This window comes from Falco naumanni, chromosome 1 (genome assembly GCF_017639655.2).
Source record: "Falco naumanni isolate bFalNau1 chromosome 1, bFalNau1.pat, whole genome shotgun sequence".
In the NCBI taxonomy this organism is placed as follows: domain Eukaryota; kingdom Metazoa; phylum Chordata; class Aves; order Falconiformes; family Falconidae; genus Falco; species Falco naumanni.
The window spans coordinates 77,042,758-77,064,812 of NC_054054.1; the positions used below are offsets into that span (position 1 = coordinate 77,042,758).

General features: G+C 45.3%; 1 protein-coding gene across 1 annotated transcript; it reads right to left on the bottom strand.

Moving 5' to 3' along the window:
• Positions 1 to 100: 100 nt before the first annotated feature.
• TMEM154 (transmembrane protein 154) lies at positions 101 to 17,938 on the bottom strand. Its single transcript, XM_040600235.1, has 6 exons — positions 17,597 to 17,938; positions 9,921 to 10,232; positions 8,148 to 8,175; positions 6,886 to 6,971; positions 5,312 to 5,372; positions 101 to 1,415 (listed from the first exon to the last, which is right to left on the bottom strand). The coding sequence occupies exons 1-6, from the start codon at positions 17,661 to 17,663 to the stop codon at positions 1,400 to 1,402; spliced, it is 570 nt and encodes a 189-aa protein (XP_040456169.1). The 5' UTR covers positions 17,664 to 17,938; the 3' UTR covers positions 101 to 1,399.
• Positions 17,939 to 22,055: the final 4,117 nt, after the last annotated feature.

Consider the following 22,055-nt stretch of genomic DNA (forward strand, 5'->3'; position numbering starts at 1 on the left):
GCTGCCATCCCAGAAGCGGGGGTGGGGGGGGGGAGTTGCCCTCTTTAACTAGGTGATGTGTGATAACATATTAGTGAAATATTTTCAGGCAAAACAAAACTGATCGTAGTAAACATGTATTGAGTGGGGAGAAAGTGTGTATTGAAGTAGAAGATAAGGATAGGTAGGATATGATGGGGAGGCTATGTGATATCTTAGGATGTGGATTTAGTATTTTAAATAAGGCGGGGGAAGCTTTGCACAGACAAGGATCCACTTTTACATGTGTTACATATTTAAACTATATCCTTTAGAGACATGCTGCCTAAAATCAATGGATGTGATTGCAATGTTTATATTTCCACCTTGAGGTATCCCAGGACTCTGATTTTTTGAGTATTGGGTAATTAAAAAGGCACACTTTATAAGTCCATGTCTTTCAGATATTGCAAGCTCAATATTCAAAAACAGAAGCAGAAATCTTACTGTGTCTGAAAACTTTGACCAGGTAGTTACATGTAACACTTATGTAAACTTGTGTTTGGTGTGAGTACTGAATTGTTCAATTTTTCAACCTCTCATTTCTAGAAAAAGAAATGTTTTCAAGTTGAATATTCCTGAAGTTGGTGGTTGTTGCAGAAGAGCACTGGGAAGAGAGGGGGGTTAAATGGTGAGAGCTAGCCCAGGGTACTAATCTGTGGGGATAAGGAACTGAAAGGCAATCTCAAAATAGTATTTCTTACCTCTACAATGCCTTTAATTTGAAAACCAAAATTTGAAACACCACAAAGACCATGCCCTCACTGGGCTGCAGTCACTGTAAGAGGCTTTTCAGCTGCTCCCTCTGTCCTCAGAGCTGGTCAGTCCTAGGCTGATACCTCCTCAGCAGAAGCTTGGTGCAACTCAGTGGACTGTTACCCAAAAGCAAATTGAAAAACAAATATTGCACAGGCACAAGTTTCACATCCACCAAACCAGGGCAGTCCAGTATTACGGATGATGTTTATACTTACAAAAAAAAAAAGACCACCTACAAAAATCCATGGAGGAGACCACCAAACGTGGAACAGAAGCGGTTTTAAGTGCTGCACGGTACACAACTGAAGATGTAGACAGAAACATGGGCTGTTCTGAGAACTTCTTGGTGGGGGGGAGAGGCTTCTCTTGATTTTTGGTGAATCTCATTGCAGAAGGAATTTAAATCAGCCCTTAATCTTACTATGGTGCTTTTCATTATTTTTCCTTTTCTTTCCCCTTGGTGATGTTTTCTTTCTGAAGTCTGTATGTAGCAGGACACAACAAAAGCACTTGCTTCTCTGGCCTTTTGAGATCACCTATATTTAATCCAGTTCATCCAATATCGGGGGGATTGTTAGCTTGTGCGCTGCTTCCCTTTAACTAGTTCTTTGCTGTTCTGCCTTCATGATTCACCATCACTGCATATACAGGGAAAAGAAAAAAAAACACACCAGTGTCATCTGTTGGGTTAGTTGTCTCAGCAGGAAATAATATGCAAGAGTATCCCTGGAGTCTGTGAGAATGTGCTACCAGAAAACAAATGTTGGTCACGCAGCACATGGAACGACCCCATCTGTAGTGCTAGGTGCTGACAGCAAGGGCTGCTCTGAATTCTCTGCTGGGTAGTGGCTACCCAGTGCACCCTTTCCTTTGCTCCCAGGTGAGGACTGGGCAATCAAATTGCCCACTTTCCACAGGTGAGGATAATTTTTTACAGATGGAATTTTCCTATTCAGTCTGGGTGTGTAATAGGTGAATTTTCTTTTTGTCCTGCTGGTTTCTGCTTAGCTAGCTTGCTACCTAGCATTTTCTTAATAATATTTGGTTCATTAAAATATTAATAATACAACGTTTTTTATCAGCTAGCTAGATTTCAGTCAGCAATAACAGCAGGGGTTTAAATCACCTCTGAAGTTCAAAGGGCCACTCGTAATCTTAATATTTTGTGTGGGTTTTTTAACTGTCTTGCTAAACTGAGGCACAGCCTGGGAAAGGAGTATTTCTTTCTGTACTGACTCATTCCTCACCCAGAACATCACTCCATAAGAAAGAGTCACCCTTTTTCAGACAGGAGGAGTAGGAGGGTGCCCAGCAGCGCCCAAGGAAAACCAACCCCCCTCAGGAGGAGTGATAAAGCAGGGAGGGATTGCTTCATTGTACTCAGCGGCCTACAAAGCCCCACGTGCTGCGAGAGGAACAGGCTACACTTCTGTTTTGCTGAGGGAGTAAAGGTCCCTGGAGAAAAGATTGGTCTTGCACCCGTTTGTGCACCACCGGAGCAACAGCCCTTGCCTGTCACCCCTGTGCCCACCATGGCACATGGTTCCATGGCATGGGAACCCTGGCCCCAGCGAGGCAGGGGAGATCTAGTGGTCCTCTGCTCAGGCACAATCAGGATCTTAGCTCTAGGTTTCAAAGGCAAGCTATATTATTTTAAATATATATCTTTTAAAAAAAAGTGTATACACATATGTTTTTAACTTATCTTATGCACAAGGCAGATGACCTCCACCTATGACGGAGCCTGGGCTGTCATATCTCAGCTCTTGTGCACAAATCTGCAGCCTTGATGGTCATGAGGACAAATTTTTACCATAATAATAGCTTTGTTTCATTTTACTTGATATTCTTTCACTTTTCTTGCTTGAAAGAACTGCTGAAAACATTTACTTATCTGTACGTGGTTCTCTTTCTGATGTTATTTATGCAGCTAAGAGTTTGGTTAGGAAAAGCAGCAGATCTTGGTTTGATAAGGTTCAATTGCAGAAATATATAGGAACCAATTTTCTTTTGTTGTTTACCTACCACTTCAGATGCCTTTTCACTTTGAAATGAAGTGCGATTCAAAATTTCATGTAAAATGAAATTTGAAAGAGTTGTTTTGACGGAAACACTTAACTTGCACATATTAAATATTTTACCACCACATAGTTTTATTCTTTAAACCTTTTTAAAATTTTATATTAAAAATTCACTTACTCTGAAAAGTAGTTTTGGAACAACTTTCATTCTGAAAATGCCAAAATGTCATTATTGAAATGTTTAGTCTCAAATGTTTTCAAAATAACTTCTCAAAAATCAATTCATAGTTCAAGATGAACTCCCTGTTAGTTCAAGAACATAGTCTTGATGAACTCCCCCCAGCATCTTTATGAAGAAGGAAAACGACCCTCAACCAGCTGCGTTCAGTGAAGACTTGAGACTTTTCCCATATTGAAATAACATTAATAAAATCTAAAAAAGGAATTGCCATAATTTGAGAAGAAATTTGCCCAAACGAAGCACTCTTTCAGAATCTGAAACTGAACCTCATAATCTTGCAATTTGTATTCAACTAATATCTAATATCCTTTGTCTGAGCAGCTCTGAATGTTTTAGAGATAAATCTCCTTTTTATTTGCATTTCTTTGCCTTCTTACAATTTAGAGGCATAAACTTCTCTACAGTCTGATCCTAAGATACCAGTCATAAGAACTTATGCTTAAATACCATGTGTACCTTCACCCTGACAGAAGCACGCTTAGCTGAACAGGGCTGCTTTTTTTGCATCAAGGCTTAAGCCTCCCTTTGTGCTTTGACATGACAATATCTGTTTTACAGGTGGGGAGCCTGAGGTAGGGTATAGCCCAAAGATACTTTTAGCCAGTCAGGAGCAAAACTCCCACCTTCTGATGGGGTTAATGCAAATCCCAGTACAAAAGCACTTTAGCAAGGACGGTATTTAAAAAGTCAGCACATGCTGGTAGGTCATGATAACTTTTTTTTTCTGAAAATGAACTGTTCATGTTGTGGAAAGTAAACTTAATGCTCAGGGTGTTGTGCCTAAAACACCTTTTATAGTATGTATTTCGGTTGGTGTTAGCATATGGCTTAAGTACTTTTAGTCTTAGATTCCCTACCATAGTTGGTGATATGCTCAGCAAATCTGTTCTTAGAGAACCACTGTGCAGCTGCCTCTCTGTACAATTTTCCCCCTCTGAGTTATCATTTACAGGCTGGAAGGGTAGACCCAGATGGCTAGCAAATCCAACATCTTCTCCTGCTGCTCAGGGTAAAATTACTGTGCTTGCTTGCATCTGGAACCTAGGATCTAAGTCATTTAAAAAAAAACAAAACCAAAAAAAAAAAACACCCAGAACAAACAAAAAACCCAACAAAACAAAAAAACAACCACAACACAACAATTTATCTTGCATTAGGCATAAGCAGAAACCTTTTCAAGTGAATAGCTGTGGTGCAGCAGCCCCATACAAAAGTACCCTGAAACTGCAGCTCTTAAGCAACCGAGTTGCAAACTCTGCAGAAGTGGTGCTTTATCATCACCACTATCTCACTCCTGAGCAAAGAAACTCAGAAAAGAGGGGGACTGGAATATCATGACAGTCTGCAGCGGGAGGTGCAGCTCCATCATAGAGGCATGTTGAGCTTGGTTATCTGGTGCCATGGGAAGGGGAAGACCCAGGTCCTCATCCTGATGCCCCTCCCTGTTCCTGGCCTTGCCTGCTCGCATCTGCTGGTTCTGCTACACCAGGGATTATCTTGGCACACAGGATGGTTTAATTGTTTATCATAACCTGGCACAGACAAGCTGCTTTGCTTTGCGGCTGCAACACAAGTGTGCAGGCAAGGGTGATGTACAGCCCCTTGCTTCCAGCTGGAACAGGAATTTTTAATTGGGGAAAACAGGAGTTTGAGAGGGATTTTAGGGGTTCTGGCCAAACCCCTGAGGAAACCAGTCAGAAAGTTTTGAAGTTTACAAGCTGTTGGGATTGCAGTTTTGCATGCCTCTGGGATACCTGCTTGGACCATGAGCTAGTGCCACCTCCGGGAGAGTGCTGCACAGGGGCACTGAGAAGATCCTTTGGTTTTCTTTTGGAGTTGGACAAGGTCACAGCACCAGCCAAAACATCTGGTGGTGGTTCTTGGGGATCTATAGGCACCTGGTAGCAGAGGGGAACTGGGTGCCTGCACTGGAGAGGAATGCCATGCAAGCTATGGCAAATGTTTGTATTAACACCTTGGGAAACTGTGATTAAAGTCTGATCAGCGAGTGAAACTCCATCTGTGCCATCTGGTTGTCTGTCTCACGCAGGTTTACAACCACCAGATTACTTAGCAGTGCAATTTACAGGCAGAGACTGGTTTAGAAATGAGTGGCAAATGTTTTAAGTTGAAATCAAAGTCCCTATATATAAAACCTTAAAACTTAATTAGACTAAAGAATTGCTCTGTTTCTAATTACATATAGAAAAAATAGATTATTTTCGATGACACTGACCACGTTTCTTCAGGTAATATAATGAATGAAAAGTACCTTGGGTTGGCAATTGATTCTTTTTCTTCTTCCCTTACAGTAGGCAAACATTCACAGTCAGCTGAAAAAAGGGTAAGAAACAAAACTACTGTTACTCTTGGCAGTTCTCTATTTCAAAATTGCATCAACTTTTATTGTGCAATCTCTAGAATGTAAAACTGCAGATGCTCTTCTGTACCCTTTTATCTGTAAAATCTGCATGGTCCCTATAGCATAAATGTTACATGCTTTAAATCCTCCTTCCCTTTGATAGATGTTGCCATAATTTCTTTATTATATATATTTCAATTGTTTCTATACATCTATACAAACAAACAAATTCTGAGGACTGTTTCCTATAAACAACCACAGGGAGGACTATTTGTCCGATGCTTACAGTTGCACCTTTGCTTTATAGTCCAGCTGGAAATTTGGAGCTGGGGTTTAGGGAACACTCACCAAAAAAAAATATGAAAAAAAAAATCAATATGTAAACTATTTTTCTCCCTTCTGTCCACAAAATTTTGAAAAATATTTTGCAGCACTGTTTCCCCACATACTATACTTAATGCCTCTATTTCACTACTGCCGCTTAGCACATGTTCTCTGCTCAAGCTTACAGACCGCGAAGGTCAAAACCCCATCACGTGGAGCACTGTGCTAATGCAAAGAAATGCTCCAAAGAGTTTTATGTCCTGAAAAACAAAGCATCCCCAGGAGGTCAGGCAAATGAGCCATTTGGATATAAGGCAAGGGACCAGGAAAGAAAAAAATACCATGCTTTCAGCATTTTCTAGCCAGTGAGAAGCTGTTAGCCATTCAAAATCAAGCCTCAGTTAATTCATGCCTCACTGAAGACCAGCATTTTTTGAGGAGAGCCTTGAAGGAGGATGCGTGGCCCCTGGAGCTTTTAAATGGGAGATTTCCATTGAGGGGAAAATAGAAGATAGTTAAAAGACGCTAAGAAGGAGCTGAAGATGCTGGTGGTGGTAGCTACCACAGGTACTAATTGCTCCATGGGCTGCTAGACCTGCCAGAGAGGATGTAGGTGGTGAGCAGTGCTGGCAGCAAAGAGCAGCTTGTGCTTCATGTGGTAGAGGTGGCAAGTGAGGGGAGGGATGTATTCGTAGAATCCTGGCAGCAATTTTAATTAAGCAGTGCTCTGAACTACAAGTAAATGCATGTTTCCTCTACAGTAGCACAATATGGAGCACAAAACTGTAGAAACTCTGAAGCCTGAAAGGACTAGATACTTTAAAGAAACTAGTATTTAGCATTAAAAATGTGTATTTAAGAATATAAATACCATTCACAGCTATATATGTATTTAATAAAGTGTCTACTGGAAACTCAAAACACTTACGATATACCATCATATGTTAAAAATAAGCTCCCATGTGAACTAAAATACTCCTCTGAACAGTTCTACTCCTGACATTTGTACTGCTATTTTAGTAGCAGGCAGTCAACACAACTAAAAATGTTGCAGGAAAAGTAGTGACACACGTACAAAATGCCTTACAGTGATTTTCTACACATGGAATCTATGTCAAATTGGAAGAGAGGGATGATGGAGTAGAGGGGTTACCGTGTACCATTTTTGTTCATGCTGTTCATCCATTTATCAAGTTCTTCCATTTCTATCTCCATAACAGAGGGTGTGTCTTCTTCAAAAATAGGACTTGAGAGGAGGGAGGGGGAAAAAAGGCATTACACACAATGCTTCATTCAAACAACTTACAATGTGGTAATTTTGTATGAGTCTTTCATAATTCCAGACACATGTACAAGCTGCGGAAAGCCACCCTAGCCCAGTAATCTGAGGAGATGCCAGCCCAGTGGGTGTGAACCCAAGGGATGCAAAGGAGCGGCGAGATGCCGGTGCTGGGCAGGGGCGGGGGTAGGGGTGTCACACGCAGAGGGGCTCGGACGGTGCAGTCTGGGCTGTGCCAGAGCACAGACTGCTGCAGCTATTCCCGAACTGTCCCTACTGTAAATAGAAAACCGAAAAATAAGTTTGTCTCTGCCCTGCTGGAACACATGGCAAAAGTCCTGTTGCTCCAACGATAAAGCAGAGGGCCTGAAGCTTCATCCTAGCTGTGATGTGACTGACATGGGCAGCAACTTCAGAAGGAAAGGTCATGAGCAGAGTAACTCTGCATTTATTTAAGTGCCTCTGTTTAGCTTCCCTTTGCTGATTGTTCCTGGAGTCACACAGTAGAAAAAATATCTTTAGCAAACAAAACCCCCTTTTGTTCCCCCTATGAAGCCAATCTGATAACTCTCAGCATTGATTAGAAAGATGGAGCTCGATAAAAGGTAATGATAAAAATTATCACTCTGATAAGAGCCACGCAGCTTTTGGCTTATTTTCCCAGCAGCAGAAGTATTGCTTCTGCGGCAGCTGGGAGAGCCTTTCTGCCTCACCTCAGAGGGAGAAGACAAACTTGAAAAACAAGGGAACGAGACCCAGAGCTTATTTGGAATAGTAAAAGCCTGTGTTGAGCCTGGGAACCGATCCTTGTTGCTCACGGGGCACCTTGTGTGTCTCGTGGCATCATGCGGCTGGTGGAGCCAGGGGTGCCTCAAGCGGGCGGTGGGTGCCTGTGGGCAGCGCTGGCCTCTGCCACCACAGCTCCTGTTCTCCTGCTCTGGTCCTACACCTTCAGCTAGATGCTGCAGTCACACTTTAGCCACCTCTTGAGACAGTTAACTGGAGCAATTGATGGCAAAAAGGTAACGGTGTTCGGTGTACATTTAAATGAAGGCAGGCAGTGCAGGAGCCAAGAATTATAATATCCTGTTACAGTAAAAGATTAATAATAGTTAAAAAAAAGGTGATGTTCATAAATTTTACCTTTTCACATTTTCACTTCCCAGCTCATCTGGAAAAGAAAAAATTGGTGTTCACAGTTTTGTTCTTTGTACATACAGGGTCTGGACTGCAAGCAAGCCTTGAATAGGGTCATGTAAAACAGGTCGCATTTTCAAAGCTTGTAGATGAAAGGCAGAACATCTCATCCTGTTTGTAACTTTCAGAGGAACCCATTATTTTTCATCTCGAACACACTAAAAGCAGCGCGTTATTAGCTCAGCGGCACTGGAGAAACCTGGCTGTTAGCGCTGTGGTGGGCAGGACATGATAGATGCATGCTTCCTTGAGCAAAAGATATGTCCTGAGAGAAATGGTATCCTGGAAAGGAACCACTGCTGCAAAAAATCGTTTACTGGAAGCATCAGGACACTTTGCTGCAGACTACACACAGGCAATCCAGCTTTGCCTGGAGACTCTGGGAGCCGTTCCTGGAGAGAAGAGGGGCGGGATAGACTTGCATGGCAGATTAAATCTCAGTTAGGCAAATGAAGCTGAACTAGCCAGATGTCAAAAGGGATCCAAAGCTAGTTATGACCCCAAGACAAAGTAAAGTTGCAGGGGGGAGCACAGTGTAACAGCCATTGTTCACATAAATAACTTCCCCTCCAGGAATCAAGTGACTGGAAAGCCTCAGCCCTCAACAAAGAATGAAGAACTACATATAGGATTCACATTGTATTCTGTCTCAAATCTTCTTATTTTTAATTCATTGTTGCCGATGGGTGCTGACACCTACTTGTTCCAGCACATGCCCTGACCACAGAGCCACCCCAGAGCCACAGAGCTGTCTGCCCTCACCTTGAGGATGCTTGAAATCCCAGCTCCAAGCAACAGGCACAGGGCAAGAGATCCCAGGATTATCCTCCTGCAAGGTACCATGTTTCCCATCCCTCTGAACAGTGTACCTGCATTTCAGGTCATTCAGAAACAGGCAGGCAACTAAGTGTCTGGTTGTGAATTCAGTTTGCTATGATGGTGACCTCGTGACAAGGCAGGTGCAGCTGAAAAATGAACTTAATATCTATGTTGAACATATGTCACTGTCTGCAGGCTGAGGAGCTCACAGCTGCACTCTTGTTCTGTATAGACCCTGGTATGACCATTTCAGGAGTTCACTTATGAACTGTGTGGGTTTCATGTGACACTTCAGTTTGTTTACTGTGGCTCTGAAACTCCAAGTTACTAATTTCTTTGCTTAGAGATCAAGGTACCTTCCTGAAGCGCTGCTCACTCTGTTGCAGCACCCAGGTGGTCTGATCATGGGCTTCCTAGCTCATTTACTGTGATATCTTCATAGCTGCCACCACCCTTGCAGGACTCCTTAAAATGTTTTTGCTTGTTTTTATTTTATCGAAGCTCTGAGCAGTTTTACTTTGTGGGCAGTATAGGCCATAGAAGCATTCAATTCACTTTGCATGAAGTTATTAAGCATAAAGACAGAACAAGCGTTTTTTGTCCCACACTTACAGCCATACGCTGTTCCCAGCATTGCCAGGAACCGGAGCTTGGTGCCGCGGCTCCTGTGGGTGTGCAGCATGAGCAGGAGGTGCCAAGAGGCAGAACTAGCTCCCTGCAAGGAGAAGTGCTTGCTCAGACACCGCTGGCTGGGGTGGATCCCTTTCCTATCCCTCAACCATGCAACTCCAGCTGGAGAAGTACATCCTAAATGTGGCACCCCAGGCCTCCAAATAACATTTTGTTCATGACGAGCATGTCCTAAAAACACACTTCTGATGCACGAGAAGAGAAATTTACCTTGCTTAGACTTTTTCCTTTTATGATGTATCACAAAAAATATGATCAGCAAAATCAGCAGGACCAGTAGCACGGCGGGGACAATGTATATCAAGATAGACTGTTCTGCTGCTTCTAGGCTGTCCTGATCGTTCGCAGCATTGGATTCAGTATTTGGAGTAATTTTTGTTTCAAAGCCGCTTTCAGTAGTGCTCGCAGTGACAAGTACCGGTGTGTGGTCATCTGTGGTTGGAGAATGTGCAGCAGGAGAAGTTGTTGCTGTAACAGTGGGTAATATCGGTGATCCATCTCCTGAACCATCATTTTCAGAGCCTGCCAAATATATGAGGACAACTTAACATTTTATGGGTTTTATTGGTATTATCAGTGAGTCAAAGCATACAGTTTAGTATGTACTTTTCATTTGACATCTTAAAAAAAAAAATCAGTACATGCCCCATACACACAGATTTGAAATCTTGAGCATCAGATGTAGAATTAGGTTGCAAATTCACCACAAAACCTTACCAGTCCTGACCATGTTCCTCAGCTGGTTTTTACTGGGGCATGTCTGCATGCATGGTGTGTCTGCACGCAGCTGTCTTGCACAAATACTTTTTTTCCTGCGGGTTGGCAGGTCTCACTCCCCCACAAAAGCTGTCTGCTTCCGGGTAAACCACAGCGTCCTGCTTTGCTCCTCAGCCTCGGCGCATACAGCTGCAACCTCTTCCATCCCTCTCCTTCCTCAGGGAGTTAGTAGTCCCTTCGGGAAGGCCATTGCCCCTGGTTCACTAATTCCTCCAGCTCACTCGTCTCCCTGTTTCTGCGTCTTTCTCAAATTTCTTTCTCTGGAAAAACAGAACTGGTGAAAGGAAGTCTGAAGCCTGCAGAAGCTGCTGACTTTCACTTCTGCACGGACTGGAAGCGGTAGCAGTAACAAGGGGACTGTGCTGGACACAGGTGTCATTAACTATGCCTCTGCTGGATCCTCTGGCCTGGCTGAAGGGGCACATGGTAGAGAGTCAGTGCTGGTTATTCTTCACAGATGCCAAGACTAGGGGTTTTGAACCTTGATTCGGCTTTTTGTTTCATTTATCATGCATTTTGCAAGAAAAGTGGCTAAAGTTGGCTATATTGGTAATAGCAAAATAAGTTGGGGTTTTTTTTAAGGCTAAGTAAGGGTCTGTGTTGACTGTCATGGAGTTTAAAGCTGAACAGAAGTACAGCAGATTCTGGGCTGGTACTGTATGCCGTCCTGATGCCAAAAATCCTGCTGTAGCCAAAGGTCCTTAGATAAATTGCACCAACATGTTTCCAAATGCAAAGCTTTCAATAATTCTCTTAGAATGAAATTAAATGATGATATTTTTTTTATGTTATCTGCCCTTTCAGATACAATGCCGGCTTGGTGCAGCTCTCATTTTGTGCAGCAAAGCGGGATGGTATTCCACGACTTTTGCAATGACATGTTTCTCTCTGTTCTTCTAAAGTGCTAGGCAGCCACAGTTTCCACTAGAGTTAGCAAAAGTCTAAGGTTTTCAGCACCTCAGAGCTGGCATTTCCAATCTCACAGGACTGGAACCAAAAGTGCTTAGCATTTTAAATGCCTTTGTAAACACATTAATCTTCATAATGGCCCTGAGAGATGGGCAGTTATCATCTCCATTTTACAAATGAGAAATCAGTAGGACAGGGATGCTGTCCTTCCCAGGGATGCCGAGTGAGAGAGGAAAACTGGGAATAGAGTGCTATCTCTTGCTTAATCCACTCTGCCACATCTCCTCTCCTGTCAGATTTGTCTCAAAGAGGAGATGAGTATGTCTTGAGACCGTATTCCAGGAAACCCAATTTCAAAGGAATAAAATTATTTGAGCGTGACAGCAGTGATCTATCTAGATTTCTATGCCACGCTGATCACTCAGACATCCAATTGTTTCATCCTTTCCTAAAAACTAGGAAAGAATTTCAATACGTGGTAATAATACCTAATACTTGAATATAGTATTTAATACTGCAAAGGTCACCAGAGTCTTTCACCACAATATGACGATGAAAATGTTAGCTCTTCAGTGGCAAAGCACTTTGTCGGTAGTCACTCTGTTGCTTTCTCCTGTATTCAGTATTTCAGCCAAGAGCAAAACCTGATCCCTGCCTCCCGCGCGGGTAGTGACCCCTGGCTGTGCTCCCCCAGCCCTCCCTGGGATCCACTGGCTGTCCTTAATCCTATCGCTCTTCTCCCTTGTTGGTTGGGCCACTTGCCTTTTCCTTCCCAAGGTGGTGCACAGTCCCCGGTGCCTGCAGCCGCTCTGTGGCGGTGGGGGTCGCACAGGACAGCGAGGCAGGGCTAGAGGCACCCACAGCACGATGCTCCGCACCGCTGGTGCGGCTCCACCAGCCCACCACCCCCTCACAGAGCCGCTTCCACAACCTGGCTTCATTGCCTCCTCCAGCCACCGCCCTTGAAACCCATTGTCTGCCACAGCTGACATATTGAGAAGGACAAGCCTGTTGCTTAAAATAACACAAATGGGAAAGGGTGTGGAGAAAATACCTTATTTTTCATTTGCTCTTAGAGTGAAAATGGATTTTTCAAATGTCTAAAGCATGGTGTGACTTTAAAGCAAAAACAAACAGTCACACCTCATTAACAGCAACGCTAAACTTTCAGTTGCAGCATACGCTGCGCTTGATTTCCAAGAGAGACTTTCCCGGCGTCTCTGGTACGTTTTATTTGCCTGATTTTGAGCTGTGAAGCACATTTCAAATCATTTGTCTCTGTGTGAAATAGAATTGCCTTTTCTAGTCCCCAGGCAAAGAAAATGGCAAATCACAGGGAGTGACCTTGCTGCCATGTATTTTTGTTCACTTTGCATAATTCCAGGGACAAAACAGCATCACTTCTGTGAACTGTTTCCTCTCACAAAGATCTTTTCCTCCGAGTGAATTAAATAAGTCTTTCAGCAGAAGGGCAGCCAATTGCACAATGTTCTTGCAAGGGTATTGCTCTTATTTCCTGTGTTTCACCTGCTGCATCGGTACATCCACCTCCAGCCCATCGCTTCTGAGGAGCAGAGCTCAGACCCAGGGGATGCCCAGGGTTCCCACCACCGAAGATTAGAGGATCTAGTCCTCAGGGGACCAAAACGCCTGAGCAAGCACTAGCAGCTGCTCAAACAAGGTTCCATTACAGTTCTTATGAATTACAAAAAAGCTATGTCCCTGTATGCAGATACCATGATATAAGATAATATTATTCAATATTTTCAGCTTTAAAAATGTGCTTGGATAACTGATGGACTTTGCATGAGTTCCGGTGGTGCTCCCAAACCTGCTTTTCAAGGGAGACCGAGGGAGTTAAATATACCGAGCAGCTTTACAGGCTGGAGTCCAAACAACTGCATCTGAAACAAACAAACAACGTTTCTGTTGTTGCAGCATTCCTTCCTCTGAGGTCTGCACTGCAGCACTCAGGGGTGGTGATATGAGCTTCTTGATGAAGTAAGCGGGCAAACAGGTTTATGATTCTAGTTGGATGCGAGGCAAAGGAAAATAGCCGGCAGTCAGCACATTTGGTTCTGCTGTAAAATCATCAGTCTCCCTGCTGCCTTCTCATCAGCCTCGACGACTGGGGTCTCGGAAGGGAATTTTTCAAATTACACTATAGTGCCTACTTACAGAAGAAAAAGGGATGGGATAGAGAAAAAGCAAGAGCTAAGTCCGTAGCATAGTCAAGCTGATTAGTTTGAATGGAAATCCTTCGTTTCTCCAAACTTTCCTATGAGCTAGAAAAACACAGTGAAGCGAAGGCTCACGGGGGGGGTGATGAAGAAGAAAAAGCTATAAAACCGCGTATGCTGGCGTAACGTTACCACGTCCTGTACCACTCTGCTCCATACACACATTCCTTCTGGTGGTATAGGCATACCCCTCCACGTGGTCCGTATGATCCTCTCCTACTCCTTGACTCATCCCCGTCCTGTTTCTCCTGCGTTGCACGCTGCTGCGGGACGTTCCTTGCCACGGCCAGGGCTTGCCCAGCTGCCTGTCGCGGCAGGTCTCGCCTGTCAGTCTGGCTGGAGGAGGAATCTTTGAAAGCCTGCAGGCTAGCTGTGGGGTGCCTGCGCTCTTCCGATGAGGGGCTGCAAGCGTTCCAGGCAGGGTGGCTAATCTGCAGACAAGATCCTGTTAAAACGGGGTGCTCGGAAAGTGTTGTTTAGGTATCGCCTGAAACAGGAAACTGCTGTAAGTTCATTTGCGGGGAATGGAAGCTGCGTTCTGACTGCGCTGCCGTCCAGATGAAGTGCTGCGTTAACTGCTGATGCTGCAAATTCAGTCACACGTCTTAGAGTCAGACTGTGAACCTGTAGCCTCATTTCTCGCCCCTGTTACTAAAGGTCTTCCAGACCAATTTATGCATTTAGTTGCAGCTACTTAATATCATGGCCTTCTAGCTCTGCATCAGTGATACCCGTGCGACCTCACCGTGATGCAAACCCCTTGGTGCTCCTTGCTCTCAGGAGGACCCTGGAATTTAAGATTCAAAAGCTCCACCGGCTCTCCAGCTATCACAAAATCTCCTGAGGGAAAATAGACTGGTGTCACTGACTGAGATTTAATATACAAACTTGCTGATGTAAAGCAGAGATTTTCTGAGAAGTCCCTGAAGCACTTGAATAAAACACGGTGGAAGTTTGTGTGTGTTGATAAAAGGGAGGAATAGGAGTAAATATGTATAAGGAATTCATGTGTTCAGGAGAAAGCGTTTTTCATCTGCTTCTTAGGAGGCTGCACTTTGGAAAGGGAGCATGTAGCAAATCCTCATTTCTCACATTGTTGTTTTGCTAGAAAATTGTAACAGGCAACCAATGGCTTCAAACTCATTCTCAAGTTCATTACTCTAGGGGGGAACAGGCCAAAAATAGCACTTCCTTAGGGGCCCAGGCTTGTAGGAGACTTCACCTAAAGGGCAGTTCTCTGCCAGAGAGTGGCTGCTGCATACCTGGGTCTTGGATAGCAATGTTTCTTTGAATGACAGCTCAAAACACTAGCGCAGAGACACAGCCAAAATAAAGCTCTGTGTGCAGCCACCGCCACTCTTCCACTTAACGATCCTGCACACTTTACTGCTCCTCTCCCTCCTGTGTTTCCTCGCTCCCCACCTCACACCACTCACAGTGCAATTCCCCGCGTTTCACCGAACATGGAGGGAGACGGCATAGCCTGCGAAATGCCCGTAGGGTCACAGACTTTTTCTCTAAGCTATAGTAAGGGCCTTAATGTTTGGTCCTGGGGTCAGCACGCACCTCGGTAGGTCTTCAGGGCTGCTGCGAGGCTGAGCAGCCAGCACCAGCACCCAGAGCTGGGAGGGCCACCGCTGGCCCTCGGCAGGTCACCAAGCAGGGCTTTCTGCCTGCAGATGCCAAGGGGACGGGGAAGGGGACTGTTGCAAAGCCTGATGTCCCCCCGGCGTGGAGCCAGAAGAGGGCCAGCACCCAGAGCTGAGACCGCAGGCACGCTCTTAGAGCCACCAGCTCAGGTAACTGCGGCGCAGCCAGGAGAAAACCGCCTGTTAATCATAATCCAGCTGGCAAGGCTGGGGTTTTACAAGGCTCCAGCATGGTATGGGAACAAGACTTAGGAAGGCTTCAATCCATCTATGCTGCAAGATTTAATCATACTCCTATTACCTATTCTGTAAATGGTTTCTAGACGGTAGAGGTGAGACCTGGGAGATCCCCAAGGGCTTCTGCCCCTCTTCTCCAGCAAAGCACTTTAAAGGTGAGGACTGTGTCTGGGACCGGAGAAAAAAAAAAAAAAAAAAGCTCCTTTAAAAGTCCTGCCTTGTTGATCTGGGAGCAAGGAGGACTGCAAGGTAAGGATCCCCCCCAGGGGGCTGCCCTCAGCGGAGGGGCTCCTGACCCACCAGTGCCTGTGGGGTACCTAAGCCCCTAGATAAATTCTTCCTCCTTTAGTTCAGTTTTTTCCACAAGGACCAAGTTCACAACTTTCCCCCTCCCACCCCTGCAGTCAGAGTAAGGTCCCAGGTACATTTTGGGGCTGGCTGCACACGCACAGGCCACCTTTGTAGGGGGAGCAAGGGTCCCCGCTCTTCTCGGGGCAGGTGCTCTCCTCCCCTTCGCCAGCAGCTGGGGGCTGGATCGGGAGAGCCGGGGCTGACGGGGCTCGGGGAGAGCTGTGGCAGGACTGACTCGTGCCCACAAAGGAACCATGCCAAGATCAACCAGTATTTAAAGGTGGACCGACCGATACGAAGTCTCTAAAGGCAGTGGGGAGTGGGTTGGGGCACCTGGTGTGCGACATCTGCCCAGTGCTTTGTGCAGTCTTCAATGCCCGTTGCAAACACGGGCAGGGGGGGCCCAGCCGTGGGCTGAGGGTGACAGGGACTAAGGCGTCCCTCCGTCCTGCAGAGATGGTGATGAAATACTAGCGACCAGTACACAGCAAATGAGCTAAGGAAGCCGGAGCCTGATCACTCTGCGCTGTTGCATCATGCCCCTCGTTTCCCTGGCACCTCCATTTCACTCTGTCCGTGGCAGGACTCTTCCCTCTGACCACTTTGATTCAGAGCTACGTTCCATGCTTGCCGCGCGTCTTCCTCACGTGTCTGTGGTGCAGCAGGGCTGTAGTAATGCAGATGAGACTGAAGCATTTCACGCTCACTTTTACAGCTAAGACTCCTAACCGCAGGCAGCTCTGCAGTGTGCCGGGAGCCCGCAGCCCCGTTTCACTCCCTGCTTATAGTACTGGTTTTCAGGGAAAAAATACCCATATCAAACCGCTTATTTCACCAATGCATTTTAAAGCCTTAATACCAGAATTTGGGTGATAGCTGGGAGTGACCATCCTCCCTCCCTGCTTTCTGGAGAGCTCCCACTCCCTAGGACAGCAGAGGGGCAGCAGACACTACTAGTCCATACTGGGGCACTGCGGCAGGGGTTGGTTTGACACCGAAAGGCATATTAGCACCGCCTGGCAAGGTTGTGCTAAAAGAGTTGCCTGTCTTGCACGGTGGCTGGCTGCCAAAATGCCGGTCGTACAAACTCCCCCCTGCGAGCTGGCGAGAGCCCCTGCAACGACACCCCAGCGCTTCAGCATCTTGTCGCAAGTGGCTTTTCCACTGGTGGTTCTTCTCTTCAGAAGGTCACAACGTAAATCCACGGTGCCAATCACGTTGTTCTGTAGCTGAGAACTGGAAATATTTGTCTCCAGAACCAGCTGGCTGTTCTGTTAAAGCAGGTTCGGTGCACTGGGACTGCAGAAATTGGTAGTTGGTTTTTGAATGGAAGCGGTGCTCTGTCTTTAACTTTACTATTAAAGGCTGATAGTATGGGTGTAGGGTTAAAATGTACAACAAATAATTGAAATTAGAACCAAAATGCCTGGCAGGCCAGCATGGAAACTGTGGTTCCCTACACACCTGCAATTTAGGCAATGTAGGAACTGTAGGATTCGGTTGCTGCTGTTGGGGGTTAGTCTAAGGAAAAAAAGTGAAAGCTTTGAAAAAGTCAGGCAGATGAAAACAGAGAGGGTAAACACAGCTAAAAGAAGCGGAGAGCAAGTCCCCACAGATCTCCTAGCGCTCGCTTTGGAGGGTGTTGCCCTCCGACTCGGTCCCGTCGCTGCAGGCACGAAACACGGCCCCAGCTCCGAAGGCAAAAGGCGCTTTTCTTACTCACCGTGCCCGGCAGATCCTCCGGCCAGCGACAGGGCAGAAAGCAGCGCGATGAGGTTTTGCTTTCGCATGTTCCCTCGGCGGCTCCCACCCGAGGGTGCTCCGCCGGCTCCCAGCTGCACCCGAACATTTACATTTCCTGCTTCCTGCCAGGGTGCATCTGAGCTGCATTTCTTCAGGAGATGGACTCTCTTTGATGGGTTTTAGGAAGTGATGTAATTCCGTCTGGGCCTGTCAAGTCAGCAATGATTGCAAAAGAAAGAAAGAAAGAAAAAAAAAGATGTTGCTCTTCAAGTGCTAACTGGGCTGAAGCACCTTTATGCTGTAGGCGGGTGAGGTCCTGCTCTCTGCTTTTTTGGCTCCCAACTTTCCTACCACCTGTCTTCATCTACATACAGTGTCAAGGGGACAAACATCGTACAAATACAAGTCAGGCACAAAATTTCATTAATGTGCATTAGCGGGAAGGTTTTAGGCTGCTTTTCAGAGCGGTTGAACGAGCAAATTTCAATAGTCCCTCCCTCCTGCCTTGGTTTTCAAGCCGTAACTCTCCCGGCAGCGCGGTGGGACGCCGCATGCATTCACCACCCAGAAGGCAACCCACAAGCAGGGCTGCCTCAGCACATGGGGAAATGACTGGTTCTCTTGGCAGCCTGCAATTGAGTGTTTTGGGCTGCTTTGAGCTGGGGAAGAGGAAAAAGCAGAAAACCACATCATTTTTTTGTTAGGAGCAGGTGGCTTAGCTGGAAAGCACTTAGAGATGGCTGTAGATGACAAGGGACAGAAGGTCTCAAGCCGCACCAGGATGCAATGCCTGGCGTGGGGGTCCACGGTGCCATGGTTGATGGAGATGGCGAGGGGGTGGGTAACTCCTGTCTCCCTTCCTCTCTCCTAAATTTTCGCTCCCCCCCCCACGGTCTCTGGCTGGGCATGCAGACTGTGGGGCATGGCTGTGTGTCCCCTCCGCTGTCCCATCCTGTGTCCCCACCACCCCACCACTGCCCACCCACTCAGAAACACGTGAGGGTTGAGCAGGGGCTTCCACGTGTCGTTTGTTGGTGGATAAGCACAACAGAGGAGCTCAACATTAAACACGGCATTTTCAGCCTTCTTGCTGTATGGGGTACACCTACCAGGGCTCGGAATTTGGACCTGGATCTAAACCCTCCCTGTCCCCAAGCAGGGAGGGTGGTCGGACCATAGGTGTGGTTTGTTCCACGCACGAGTAAGTGCTAGGTCTAAAATTAATCTCTCTGGGTCCAGGAGAGTCGGCACACCAGGTTTTACTTCCAAGCATCCCAAGTTTGAGCCATTTTTGTATAAAATTTTCCAGTAATAAACTAAAAAAGAAGAGATGCATGCCGCCTGTGTAGCAGCTTCATGGTACTTCCCCCAGACATTAGTCTGTGTCAAAATGCGATTTCTGGTGAATTAGTTGAAGCTGGCACTGGGGAATCTTTCTGTTCAGATTGGTGGGTGCTCCTGAAGTGACAAATTGTTGCTCGGCTTCTCCAGCTAATAATTTTTCTTAACACACTGATGCATTTATAGGTCATCAGTTATAGTTTCTTAGCTTGAGTAGCTGAGAAACAGGTCAGTGATTCATTTAATGACCACCTTGCTAATAGATTTAAAACACTCGAATGATTTAGTTAACTGAAAATCTGGAGTGCTTGCTTAGCATTGGCAATGTACGGATATGCACTTCATAAAACAGTGCTGGGGGGGAAAGCAAAGCAAAGTTACAACATTGCAGCTACGAGCAGATGAAGAGGAGCTCTGTGTTACGAAACTGCTGACTGAATTAATAATAAGAAATAATTAAATATTTCTAGGAGATATTCTTTAATATGATGTCATAGCCATACGTGATAATGCTTACAGACAGAAGTGTCAGAGGTGAAACTGGCGAATACTGTTAAGATTTTCCCATTAAAAAAGACAGAAGTTCCAAGTATTAGTAATAGCGTCTAGTTGACATAGACACTTTCGATTATGGAATTCCAGAAACTGAGGTTACCCAGGCATCTCCCATGTGCTCACAGGTGCCTTGGCTTTGTCTATTCTGGTGATAGGGAAACCGATATTGAGCCATCAGGCCAGCACGGGCAAAGACCGTCATGTTTTCAGGAGCGTAGACTCAGGTGCTAAGGCTGTTAGTATTGTTCAGCCACAGCTTTTCTTTAACTTTAGTCAACCATAGGCAATGTCATGCTTTTTAACAGTATTTTTATTGCTTTGATGTATAAAGGATGTGATGTGCTATCCTCCTTTCCATTTCTTCCCCATCTCCTTCCTGAGCTTGCTGCTCTCAGCCTTTCTAATACCACACAGGCTGCAAATGTGCTCTCCCAATCAATCCTGCCCTGCATATTTTCCATTTTGCCCCATTCTGTAGCCTCAGCCCAGCTCACTCATCTCTTACTGAAATGTCAACCTAGACAAAAAGACTGGAAGGGTAAAGAGGAAGGGACTTGGTTTTGTTTAGTATCTTTGCTGGATTTTTATCCCTTGTTTCTAATGTACAAGACTGTATCTTTTCCTTTTTTCCCTTCCAGTCTTTCTACATAGGTTGTAGCATTTCCCACTCAGATTCTTAAAGATTTCTATGGCAAATTGAAGTGGAAATATGATCTTGTGCCACATTACATTTAGACTTTAGAGTGATACAAAGACAGCTTAGAATGCATTTGACTAATTTAATTAAAAAAAAAATCACAAGGAAAGAGTAATGAGATATGTGGATGCTGAAGAATCAGACTGTCAGGGAAGGGCAGTTATTTCGGTCCAGCCCCACCAGCGCCGTGATGGTGCTCCCCTGCAGCACTCCCAGCAGGCTCCCTTTTGCCTGCCTGCGCAGGGAGGTTAGTACGTTCACCTCTGTCATCGCCTTCAGCTGCATGCTTCTCTCTTCACAGCAGAAACGAACTTGTGCATTTGGAAACCCAGGAGGCTTCAGGCACAGATGCGTTTTGTAACAAGAGTAGATTGTATCTGATAATTTCATAGGCCTTAGTGTGTTTACTGGGTTCCACAATGCACCTTAGCAAAAAGAAATGTCTTTTCACAGGTGAGACAACTAAGTTTCCTGGGTGTTTTCAGGGTATGTTACCCAGCTGCAAACATCTGTGTGTGCTTTCAGTACCGTTTCACCAATTTTTATGTTATAAAGGGCATTTCTGATCCCGTAGCTAGGCTGTTTGCTCATGTTCTTCCCTAATTAGAGAAGGGTTTGCATCACTGAGATTACAGCATGTCATCAGCGCGACATTTTCAGAAAACCAGAATGTTTTGTAACGCTGCAGTCACTTGACTCACACTCTTCCTGTTCCTTTTTCCTATGAAAACTACAACAACAACAACAGCTAAAACTTTTGAGAGTGATGGAGCAAGTTACTGTTTAGTTATAGGGCTTATATTATAAACTCCTGCTAGTGCAGCTTGTCTGCTGCAGATGTCAGCAGCTAATCTGCCTGCTCTGAAGTGCAGGCAGGGGCTAGCGCCAGTCAAGTTCTGCTAGTCCCTTAATGACTTATTTCTGCCTCTGATATACGTTGGGAAAGGACAGATTAAATTTTCCCACAAGTCACGGTGAAAGAACAGGAAATTGCACTGAACTGCAATTCACTGCAACATTAAAAAAAAAATAGTCCCCAAAGCAAAGGAGCCTGTACAAACCCACAGGGTTCTTCTCAAGCCAGCCCAAGTGCCAGCTGCAATGATGCTTCTGCAGGCCACCAATATAAGGAAGAGTTGCAGAATCAAGGCTAAAATCCATTGCACCCTTGTGTAGAAACCTCAGATGGGTCTGGAACCCCATCCACGGTTGCACTCGTTTCAGAGCAAGCTTTGCCTGGGTGAGCTGCAGAAGACAGAACGCTCTCTCCAGCGAACTCTCTGAACTCTGGATTGTATGAAAGGGCAAGTTACACTTTATTTCAGCCAGAGGTGCTCAAGAGAAAGATTTATACCTTTCTGAAACCAATGCCACCAGTACAAAGTGGAACAATGCTTCAACAGTGAGTTATTGTCCCTAACTGGGTATCCTAAAATAACGTAGTTAAATGAAAGTGACAATAAAAGCATAAACCCAAGTACCTGCCAGTTTTAAGTACCTCTTTTTTTAACTGAGCTTCTGTGTTTCTGCTTTCTTTTATTGTATTTTTCTTTATTTTCTGCTGTACACACAACGCAGGCTGTTGCAGCATGCCTATAATATTTTGGAGACTTCAACAGGAACAGAAAGTAAATACAAAACTATACTTGAAAATAACCAGGTGTTTGTATCTAAGTTTCCTTTAACAAAACAAAAAATGGATTCAAAGAGAGACTTCCAATATCATAAAACTCCGCTGAAATCAAAAAGGCCGCAGGGTACAGCTAGGGCACTGGCAGACTTACGCTGAAGTGTAGCTGGACACATAATTTCTACCTGTGTTTTTGGAAAGCGGTACGTGGATTAC